General features: G+C 41.3%; 1 protein-coding gene across 21 annotated transcripts in view; it reads left to right on the top strand.

Annotated features, from left to right (window-relative positions):
- The window catches only part of celf6 (CUGBP Elav-like family member 6), a 436,542-nt gene that overhangs the window by 404,769 nt on the left and 19,566 nt on the right, over positions 1-12,207 (top strand). For 10 of the 21 annotated variants that reach the window (XM_060923302.1, XM_060923296.1, XM_060923299.1 and 7 more), the window contains 3 exons: positions 1,408-1,552; positions 9,163-9,312; positions 9,516-9,578. In XM_060923302.1, the coding sequence (XP_060779285.1) occupies positions 1,408-1,552; positions 9,163-9,312; positions 9,516-9,578 (358 nt within the window). Of the gene's footprint in view, positions 1-1,404; positions 1,553-9,162; positions 9,313-9,515; positions 9,581-10,901; positions 10,905-11,014; positions 11,016-12,207 lie in introns of all 21 variants that reach the window. The other 11 variants (XM_060923316.1, XM_060923306.1, XM_060923313.1 and 8 more) reach the window with 7 other exon arrangements.

The following is a 12,207-nucleotide window of genomic DNA, read 5'->3' as shown; positions in this document are numbered from 1 at the left end:
CCTGGCGACTTGTCCAGGGTGTACCCCGCCTTTCGCCCGTAGTCAGCTGGGATAGGCTCCAGCTTGCCTGCGACCCTGTAGAACAGGATAAAGCGGCTAGAGATAATGAGATGAGACGGTTGTAGGACTGAAGACCAGTCTCAAGACATTGTTTTGCATCGACATGGACTAATCTTGCATTACATTACATTACATTTAGCCATGAGTGGGCTAGCTCTTATCCAGAGTGACATACGAGTGCACAAGTCAGGTACACGAAGTGCTGAACTTCTAGACAAGAAAGTTCTAGTGCCAACTGAACAAGTGACAGCAATACCTAGTGTAATATGCCATTGAAGTACCAATACACAAACAGCCAAGGAAACAAACCAACCATACAAAATACAACTAAATAGAGAACTCAAAAGAGCTAACCCCAAGCTAGTTAGTATGCAGCCTAGGCTGGTCTAGACCAAAACACAGTTACACAGTGTGCAGAGAAGAAGGGGAGAGGTGCAGCCTGAAGAGGTGAGTCTTCAGTCTGCTCTTGAAGGTGGTCAGGGAGTCGGCAGTTCTGACCTCAGTGGGAAGGTCATTCCATCAATGGAGACTCAGAACAGACAGTACACAGCAAAATCCCCAGTGTTGAATTAACACCCAGAGTGTTGATTTAACACCCTACTGTGTTTATATAGGTCCAGTTGGACACAAATTAACTCTGAAAGTGTTAATTCAACACTGAGGAATTTGCTGTGTAGTCTTGAGTGGGCTGGGCTCAATCATACTTACTGGTATTTTGTATCTTGACTTGTCTTGAGCATTGGTCTCACTAAATATGGTCTTGGGCTCATGGTAACCCAATTATATTCCTAAATCAACTCTCCAGGATGTCTCCGCAGGATTCTCAAGAAAATCTGCAAATTTGGCCTTGCATAGTGTATATAAAATTGAAGTAATGGCTTGATCTCAAAAAAGATTTGGCTTTCAGTCTTCTTCGTGACTCAGTTTTGATTTTTCTTTGACATCCTTAAGACTTGCCTTTACCTTCACTTGTTTGGTGGGAATTAGCAAAGGGGAAAATGTTTTCTTCCTTCAAACTCCTCAACTGTCTCATTGAATCATGGCCCAAAAAGACAACCAAACTATGGTTTAAAAAGTTTCATAACAGAGGCAAACGCATCAAAACTGAGACAAAGGCAACAGTGTGGCTCCTACCGGAGTTTCCGACTGAGAATTCAGACTGTAGCGAACACTGCATTGTACATTTCCAAGACTGAGATTTTCTTATCCTGTTTTTTGGAGTATATTTTTTGGAGCAACTACTTTCTTCTAACTTTTGTTCTCCGTGATCTGACAGTTTTTCCTAAACTTTAAACATTAATGTATCTTTCGATTGTCATTCTTTTGCTCTTTGTCGTTTTATAGCAGATGATGCAGCAGCAGGCAGCGCTCATGGCTGCCACACAGGGCTCCTATCTCAACCCCATGGCAGCCATTGCAGCCGCCCAGATGCAGCAAATGGCAGCTTTCAACGTCAACGGCCTGGTGGCTGCCCCAATGACGCCCTCTTCAGGTAGGAGGAACTTTAGAGCACTTTATCACAGATGTTTACTGCTTATTTAAAGACTCCACAGAGTGAATGGTGCCATTATACTCAAGATTACAGCAGTACAGAGCAATGCAGTGTGGGTTATGCCATGACTGGGAATGTACACTAGTGTTATGGGCCTCATAAGCACTGTGCATTACAAAGAGTTACGAGAGAAACACTGGTGGAACGGAAAAGCAAGGAGTCGAGAGAAGGAAGGAAAGTCAAAGTAAAGGGTTAGACAGCTGCTTTCTGTTGTCAAATAGGATTAGGTTTTTCTGCTGTTTTTGTTTGTCCCACCTGGGAATGTGGCCAATCTGATGCCTTTGGATGATGAGTCCTTGACAAATTGATAAAGGCAAAAGATTTGTGAAAGATAATCCAGGACCTGAGCTTGACCCCTCTCGCCAATGCACAGAGACACTCTGATGCCGCAACAATGATAAGTAAGCTGACGTGCAGGGCCAGGAGAGAGGGGAAAAAAACAGCTAAATAACATGTCCTTCAACCCCCACCCACCCCCTCCCCTTTACGTTCCCTGTTTTTCTGTCTGCTTTAGTGCATTTGTAATCCCTAAAGCCTACACTACTAAGGTTATACCTATCAAATTTAATCCTACATGGCTTAAATGCCCTTCACTGCCACAAGGGAAAAAAAAACATGAGCAAAGAAGCTAAAAAAAAAAAATCAAGTCAAAACCAACAAACCTGAGATTAGATGGGACCATTGGCTGAGGAAAATGCCTAAGTCCCTGTGTCTAATCGAATGACACTCAGGATGAGTGAATCATCCTGCTGTTCTGATATACACTTCACTTTATAGCACCCTGTCCTGCTCATATCTATAGTCTTAGGACATTTGTGGCACAACTAAATAGAAAAACACTACAAAAAAAAAAATACTCAAGTCATTGGCGGCATGGTGGTGTAGTGGTTAGCGCTGTCGCCTCACAGCAAGAAGGTCCGGGTTCGAGCCCCGTGGCCGGCGAGGGCCTTTCTGTGCGGAGTTTGCATGTTCTCCCCGTGTCCGCGTGGGTGTGCTCCGGTTTCCCCCACAGTCCAAAGACATGCAGGTTAGGTTAACTGGTGACTCTAAATTGACCGTAGGTGTGAATGTGAGTGTGAATGGTTGTCTGTGTCTATGTGTCAGCCCTGCGATGACCTGGCGACTTGTCCAGGGTGTACCCCGCCTTTCGCCCGTAGTCAGCTGGGATAGGCTCCAGCTTGCCTGCGACCCTGTAGAACAGGATAAAGCGGCTAGAGATAATGAGATGAGATGAGACTCGAGTCAATTTGACACATTTAACAGTCATTCCATGAAATCGAGTCATACATGAGCTGATAACTGACGAGGCCATGTACGACAAGATTGAGTGGAATAACTGTTTTATTCTATCCACATTCCCTGGATTTTGAGAAACAGAGCATTTTTATTTTTTGCAAATTCGATAAATAAAAACTTTATACAAAACGTCCGACAAAATTATTTCTGCTTAGAATGTAAACAAACCGGCAAAATGACAGGAGCAATTTGTGAAAAATGCGGTAATAATTCTTTAAAAAAAAAGATACGTTCTTACCATCAAATACTTTTATTCTATATTTTGTTGCTTTTTGTTGTTGTTTTTTTTTGGGGGGGTTGTTTTCAAGTAGTTTTTATTTCATCCTTGGTTGGTTCAACAACACGCGCCGCCATTTTGTTTTTCTCTACTCATGGTATATGAGCTGATAGTCTAGTATTAGAGTAGCCAATCAGACCACGCGATTGCTCATATCCAGTGAATGTGGATAGAATAATTCCAATTACGCATTCAAAATAAACTTCACAAACCATTGAAACAGAGGTAAATTATCCTTCACAGCAAACTGTGCATATGATTCAGATAAATAACATAAAGTTACATTAAGCTGGGCATACACTGTGCGATTTTTTCAGTTGCGGTATTCAGCTGCTGCTCACACTGTACGAGTGAATCGCAGGGGTAAACAGCACGCAGCTTACGATTCCTGTTCTCACACTATACGATCCGATGCTCGGATGCGATGCTCGGATCCGATGCTCAGGATTTCAAACAGGTTTGATTTTCATCCGATCGATCGGGAGGAGGTCGTGAGGTGTTAATCGCTTGTCGTTACCCCATGTATACTACACGATCCGAGACGCACGATTGAGCCAAAACTCGGCCCGATCTCCAAAATAGTCGCACGAGTGAAAATCGTATCAAAATCGGGCCAAAAATCGCACAGTGTATGCCCAGCTTTAGGTAAGATTTGTTTTTTCTTTCACTCTTTCAAGTTGAAGTCTCTAACAGTTAGTTGGGTTCAACATTTGAACGTTTTCCACTCATGTTCATGAAGCTCCACCCCATCTATGGTGGCCCACAGAGTAGAACGTCAATTAAAAGACTGACAGGAACCTCATCCAAACACAAACAAGTGTTCCCAACCAGAAGTCAGTTTTTCAAATAGATTTTCTCATTTACTTTATACACTTTTGCAAAGGCTATGGCTTACTGCTTTATTTTTTATCATGTTCTATGTATCTTCCAGGTTATTTGTATTAGTAAGGAATGGGGAAAAATATCAACTGCTGCACCTTTAAATAAATTTACAGCAATTGAAGAGCTTATTTCCAAAACCTGCTAAGTCTATGAACGTACATGAACTTTGCAGGTTTTGGAAATAAGCTCTTCAATTATAAAATGACATTTTGCCAGTCTACGATCAGCCCACAAATAAAATATCTCATCTCATCTCATCTCATTATCTCTAGCCGCTTTATCCTGTTCTACAGGGTCGCAGGCAAGCTGGAGCCTATCCCAGCTGACTACGGGCGAAAGGCGGGGTACACCCTGGACAAGTCGCCAGGTCATCACAGCAAATAAAATATCTCATCTCTCATCTCATCTCATTATCTCTAGCCGCTTTATCCTTCTACAGGGTTGCAGGCAAGCTGGAGCCTATCCCAGCTGACTACCTATTACAATACTTAAAATATCGCCACCATATTTCCTCAGCCCTGCTACCTGAAAAAAATCACTCCTCAGAAATATAGCTTTTAGAATAATCCATGAGTCACATGTTCAACATGATGTAGTGATATCTAAATTTCCTGAAGATTATGGGAAGCAGAAAGTCAAGCTGGGCGGCACGGTGGTGTAGTGGTTAGCGCTGTCGCCTCACAGCAAGAAGGTCCTGGGTTCGAGCCCCGGGGCCGGCGAGGGCCTTTCTGTGCGGAGTTTGCATGTTTCTCCGCGTGGGTTTCCTCCGGGTGCTCCGGTTTCCCCCACAGTCCAAAGACATGCAGGTTAGGTTAACTGGTGACTCTAAATTGACCGTAGGTGTGAATGTGAGTGTGAATGGTTGTCTGTGTCTATGTGTCAGCCCTGTGATGACCTGGCGACTTGTCCAGGGTGTACCCTGCCTTTCACCCATAGTCAGCTGGGATAGGCTCCAGCTTGCCTGCGACCCTGTAGAAGGATAAAGCAGCTAGAGATAATGAGATGAGATGAGAAAGTCAAGCTATCATTTTTTCCCTTTATTTTCAATGATATAATGGTATTTATTATTATATACTTATTCTAACTTTAGAATGTCCTTATGGCACAAGCATGGATGATAGTTAAGCAAATTTTGAGCATTTTATGCTAAACATCTCAACCCTATTACTCATTTTACATTACATTACAGGCATTTAGCAGATGCTTTCATCCAGAGCGATGTACAACAGGACCCTGACATACCCACAAGGGTTAGGTGCCATGCTCAAGGGCACTTCAGGCATCCCTGCTGGTCCAGGGAATCAAACCGGTGATCTTTTGGTCCCAAAGCTGCTTTTCTAACCTTTAGGCCATGGCTTCATTTAAGAGTAAAATGCCTCAGCATCCCCAGAAAAAGAAAATAATAAGATATTATTGCGTGAGATGAGTCAATACAAATTTGAATGGTTAAATCCCCCAAATACTGTATTATATATTTTGAAAATACATAAATACATTCATTCTAAAGTCATATTGTCCTCCAAATCTTAACCAGAGGTTATATTTTGTTTCCCATGTGTTGATGAGAACTTAACATAGATGCAAGGTCATGGCAGCTTTGCCTCCAAGCAAACATCTACAAATAAAGGACATTTCCAATCATGTGGGATCTTTAAACACTAATTAATCATCCACTGACAATGGCAAACAACAGGTTTTAGCAACATGTTGGAAAACGGAATCAGTCAACACGTTGCCGTGTCTCTGTTTCCTCCCTGATGAGTCAGTCAGGTGTTTGCAAACTGCTGTGTTGTTCATGAACTCTTCACAAGCAGAAGGTGCTGTCTGTTTGGTGCGAGCAGATCATTTCTAGGCTTGGCAGCTCCACTGTGAGCACTTGCTACAATCGCATGAGTTTTCACCATGCAACGTGTTTTATGGACAGCATTTTCAGACAGATTTCCAGCTAATTTTTGCCAAAAAATGCATCAAGATCTTGCTAAAGCTTCAGTTGAGGAATTATGCATTCCTTAGGCAATAGAGCAAGCATTAAAACCCATCAAAACACAGTCTAGTTTATATTTGTATTATGTTATTATTTCAAGATGTCATTATTTTAACTTAATATCTTATTAGGTGAAATTCCTTCAAGATATCACTTCATTATCACTTCATATCTTGTTATTTAACAGTTATTCCACAAAATCAAGTTGTACATGAGCTGATAGCCGATGAGGCGTGTAGCGCCGAGTTGGCTATAAGCCATGTACAATGAGATTGAGTGGAATAACTGTTTTATTCTGTCCACGTTCACTGGATTTTGAGAAACAGGGCATTTTTATTTTCATATTATTGCAAATTCAATAAATAAAAACTTTATACAAAACGTCTGACAAAATCATTTCCACTTAGAATGTAAACAAACCAGTGAAATAACAGTAGCAATTTTGTGAAAAATGCTACAATAATAATTCTTGAAAAAAAAGAAAAACATATGTTCTTACCATCAAATACATTTATTCCATATTTTGGTGCTTCTTTTTTATTTTTTGGGGTTTTGTTTTCAAGTAGAGTTTTTATTTCATCTGCAGTTGGTTCAGCAACATGCTCTGCCATTTTGTTTTTGTTTTCTTCTTCTTCTTCTTCTTTAGGGTTTTTTTTGGCCACTGGAAAACCAACTTGAAAGTGTACCAACTGGGCTGGAGTGTGTAACAGGAGATATGGGGGGGGGGGGGGGGGGGATACTATATTCTTTTAGTTATTTCTGTTTCTTTGAGATAACAAAGCTGCCATTTTGTTTTTCTCTACTCACGGTATATGAACTGATATCCTAGTAGTAGAGTAGCCAATCAGAGTGCGCAATTGCTCATATCCAGTGAATGTGGATAGGATAATTTCAGATATGTCATTATTTCATCTTAATATCTTATTTGGACTTCATAAATTATACCATAATTTCAATGCAACATCTCATTTTTTTCTAATTAGTCACTCATATAATTTAATTATTTTGAACTTTTTAAATCTTGCTATCTCAATATTATCTTGTTTAATACCCTAATGTTGTCAGAGCTACAATTCCAGGCCACATTTCTAGATTGCACTTCTCGACTGCAATCCCCAGAACACTCCATGGCCAAATTCACCAGACTGCTAATCATGCTCACCTGTTTCAGATCACAGACACATTCACCCATGATATTTAATAACTCTGCACTCAAAGCCACAGTGTGAGGTATTGCTGTAATGCTACGTGACTGACATTACTAAACCCTTCATTTCTGTCATAGTCCCTCTGGTTTTGATCTAGTTCTGTTTTTATGTTTGTGCCTAATCCTAGTCTCTATCCTGTTCTTTCTTTTTTTTTTCTTGTTTGCCTGGATTCTGCCTCAGTCACAGTCAGATCTTGGAGAACCAGAGGATGTTTGACCAGATCAATGCCATTCTGGACCAACTCATGGCATTGCTCCACCAGGGAATTATTTTTTGGGGGAGGGGGTGTCGGGAGGGCGCTATAACCGGCATGTTGGGTGAATGTGGCCAAGCACAGACAGCAGCCTTCCAGAGGTGCCCATGCCAGAAACTGATGGGGTGGCCTCCAATGCCATGCTCATGCCTGAGACCAACAGGGCAGCTTCCAGCACCATACCCATGCCAGAGGCCAATGTGGCTGCCTCCAACACCATGTCCACACCAGAGGCCAATGTGAGGGCTGCTGATACCAAGCCCATGCCAGAGGCCAACATGATGGCCCTTGATGCCGAGCCCATGCCTAAAGCCAATGTGATGGACCCCAACACCATGCCCAGAACAGAGCCACTAGGGGCATCCCCATTGGTGATGTTCAAGCCAGGAGTCTGATTCACCTTGACCCTGAAGTCCAGAGAGGACATCATTGTCCACCCACCCAACCCCTTGAGTCTTGCCATGTTCACTGCTGGCATTGCCATGGGTGGCACGCTGACCAGTGTCCTGAGATCCCTCCTGGTCAAGTTAGGAGCATCAGGAGTCACTCCCTAAAAGGGGGCCCTGTCAGATCGGTGCCAGAATGCAGGGCACCAAGCTACAATTCCAGGCCATGCTCCTGGCTTGCACTTCCAGACTCTGATCCCCAGAACACCCCGTGGCATACAGACATGGCCACCATGGAATCCAAATCCCAGCAACCTTCACAACAATCATCACAAACTCTTTATTTTTCTCTCATTCACATTCACCAGATTGCTAATCATTCTCGTCTGTTTCAGATTACAGACACATTCACCCACAGTATTTAATGACTACACTCACAGCCAAGGCTGTTTTTTTTAGTTCTGTTTTCATGTTTGTGCCTCAGCCTAGTCACTGTTATTCAGTTTTTTGATTGCCTGAACTCTACCTGCAGCATGACCCTGATTCTGCCTCACAATTTAGATTTGCCTTTCTGTTTAATAAAGTAAACTCTTTATTTGTATTTGCACATGTCTCCAGTCTGCTTATCTGACAACAATCTATTACTAGCTTGCCTGTGATTCTACAGGATCACAGGCAAGCTAGAGCCTATCCCAGCTGACTACGGGCGAAAGGCAGGGTACACCCTGGACAAGTCGCCAGGTCATCACAGGGCTGACACATAGACACAGACAACCATTCACACTGACATTCACACCTACGCTCAATTTAGAGTCACCAGTTAACCTAACCTGCATGTCTTTGGACTGTGGGGGAAACTGGAGCACCCGGAGGAAACCCACGCGGACACGGGGAGAACATGCAAACTCCGCACAGAAAGGCCCTTGCCAGCCACGGGGCTCGAACCCAGACCTTCTTGCTGTGAGGCGACAGCGCTAACCACTACACCACCGTGCCGCCCAATTTTATAATATTTATAACTTATAATAAACTTATAATAATAATTTTAACTCTTCTGATTGTTTCCAAGCTGATGCCTGTTGTAAAGAGTCTCTACAAATGTTTATGCAGCTTTATGTACGGTATATTGTCATAAAGGGATTGCAGCTACTCTATAACTGCAGCTATGTCTTCCTTCTTATTGATTATGCTAGCTGACATCATATATAAGATGGTTCTGGCAGGTGTGTTACTCTATCATAGAAAACTCCTGTGTGTGTTTTAGGCACCAGCACACCTCCAGGCATCAGTGCCACAGCAGTGCCAAGTATCGCTGCACCAATTGGAGTGAATGGCTTCAGCGCACTGCCTCCTCAAAGCAATGGACAGCCAGCCTCTGAACCCATCTATACCAATGGAATTCACCCCTATCCAGGTAACACACAATTATAAGGCCTAAAATCGGGACCCTGATTACCCTGAAATTGTCTGAGCCCAGTCTATAAAACCAAACCTCACCTTCTCTACTTCTATCCAGACTGGGTTACTTTGTCTACTTAGCACTTAATTTCTTGATCAGTGCCTCTATTTGTTTATTTGTATAACCGCTTCTCCATTTTGATGCCTATATCTGTACAGCACAGAGTCCAACAGTGACTGACCCTCTCCAGCAAGCATATGCCGGCGTGCAACACTATGCAGGTGCTTTCTTTCTTCTTCTCATTTTCTTTTCTCTCTTTTCTAATCCTCTTGTGTAGTCTCCGATAGTACAAAGTGCTTTGAAAATCTGTATCGGAGTTGACTTTTACAATATTAAGACCCTGTTGATCAGGATGCCATGCATAGCTTCGTACTCTACCTTGTTCCTTAATGTTCGCACCCAAACAAGGCTTTTAGAACTGCTAACGCTATTTTTAAGTGTGTTAGTTTATAAGAAGAAACCGTTTACATCCACTGCCAGTGTGTGCATTGTGTGACTGAGGAAATGGCATGACAGTTACTCTGTTCCAGAGTAAATAAAAGGGATTTTGCAGTTATCACAGGTGCATCTACAGAATGGCTTTTCAGACAGCACACCTCCCAAAACATTTGAGCACTTATGAAAAGTGCGACACAATGAATATAGTCCTTGGTTTTGAAATGCTTTACAGCACCCTGTCTTTAAAAGTGATTAGAATTTTGTTTGAAACAGTTAATGGCAAGTCAGATTGCCTTGTCTACCTGTGAACGTAGAAAATTCCTGGTCATATTTGCATGAAAAGCATCAGGGTAGTGAAAGTATAAGTCTGGTTTATGATACAAAGCACAATGAGCTATATTAATATGATAATTACAACTAGGACTATTCATGCAGCAAAATACAGTAACAGCAGCATACTTTACTTTCATTTAGCTTTTATTTCACTGCTTCCTATCCAGGGCTTTGAACCAGAATTTTTTTCCTATTGGTTCATTCTGAACAGAAACGGAATTTTAATGTTTCTGGTTTTGGGTTCCACCGTTAAATAGACGTTCCCGAACCGGTTAGAACAAAAAAATTTCGTTCCCAGAACGGTTAATTACGTTCCCTGTCAGCTGTTTAACAAATAGCTATAAAATTATGTCTCTGTCTCATCCAGCTTAAGCCAAATGTAGGCTAATTCTATTACAACCTTCATTAAATAAGACAAGAAATAATTCAAAACAATTATTATTTCAAATGTTGGCGATTTGGATTCTCAGTATGTCTTCCAATCTACACAAACAGAAAAAGTGCCAAAAATGAAAGATAATTCGTTTAGTGTGTTACCAAAGGCTAGTCAGGCCCTATGCATTGATAGGCTAACAGAGGTTAACGTCATTTAATGTTCGCGAGCCTCTCATTAACGTGGACAAATATATTGATATCGTGTTTGAAATTGACGTTTTTGAATAACGATAGACTGCAATATTTACCTCTTATTTAAGACGTGGAGACGTGATAGTAGTCCACCCTCCCGCTCTCTCCATTCAGCCAGCGAACGTCACACAGGAAGTGAACCCCAGCGGGTCATAGAAACTTGCGCAGGAGAAGAATGACTTTTTTATTTGTAGGCTACAGAAACTTTGAGGAACGAAATAAAAACCGGTAGTAACCGGTTACCATTATTTTTAATAAGCGTTTCTGTTCCGGAACATAAAAAATAATAAAGTTTCTGGTTTCGTTTCTGTTCCATGTGAAATAGAAAAAGTTCCCGGTTTTCGTTTTCGTTCCTTGAACCGGTTCAAAGCCCTGTTCCTATCTTTTTATGCATATGTTACAGGTCAAAAAATTTGACCTAGGTGATTTTTTTTTTAATCTGGGTTATTTTTTATTTTTTTTTTAACCTAGTTCATTATTTCCAACCGAGGTAAAATTTTGGATTATCTAAGATCCTTAAACAGGATTTTCCATCACTTCTTTTGTCTCTCATTCTTCCATTTACTCTCTGTCTACACCTACATAGTACAGGGTGTTTCAAAAAATTTGATATTTCATAATCTAATAACTTTGCCAATTCTCAATAAATTGACCTCAAATTTTTACAGCATGAGTGGAAACAGGTCAAAATTTTATGTTTAATGTTTTTTGTTTTTATCTTTTTAGTTATAGAAATGCCATTCACTGGAAAAGAAAAGGCGTTTTATGTGTTAGAGTACGCTCGAACACAGTCGAACAAGACTGTGCAGCATGCATTTATTAGAGGATTCTCTAAAACAGGGGTGGGCAATTATTTTTTCCATGGGGCCACATGAAAAACAGAAAATTTTGTGGAGGGCCGGACCAAAAGGCTGAACTAAATTCTGCATAATATTAATTGTATTTCTTTATATAAAGCAGTAAATAACATTGTTTTTACAAGCTGCTAAGACTGGTAAGAGTATGGAAAAAACGAGGTTGCCTTACAAAAAATGTCATTTATTCAATCAAACTTCCCAAAACAATGGTTAACAAAATGTGAACGTTTGTACCATTTTTTTTTCCAGTCACATTCACCCCAAAACACAACAAAGACATCACAATATTGTCTTTCTACTCCACATATCAAGCAAGATACATCATATTATAATAATGATGCCGTGTCGATTCGGTGTAGGTATCAGATCTACAGATCGGCTCGGGCTCCGGCGCCTGCTGGTGACGTCACACAATGTGATTGGCTGGACCGTTTGAAGGATGACGTACAAGTTTGTGGTTGGTCTGGACAAATTATGGAAGTAGTTATCGCGGGATTAGGTTTCGTGGGATTTCATGTCATGTTCATGTCGCGCGCATTGCGTTTTTGTTGAACACAACTTCAAAATAAAAGCAATGCACATTCAGTCCATGCAT

Source organism: Neoarius graeffei, chromosome 6 (genome assembly GCF_027579695.1).
Source record: "Neoarius graeffei isolate fNeoGra1 chromosome 6, fNeoGra1.pri, whole genome shotgun sequence".
NCBI classification, from domain to species: domain Eukaryota; kingdom Metazoa; phylum Chordata; class Actinopteri; order Siluriformes; family Ariidae; genus Neoarius; species Neoarius graeffei.
Note: the sequence above shows the minus strand (reverse complement) of the source record. Positions and strands in the feature narration are given on the sequence as shown.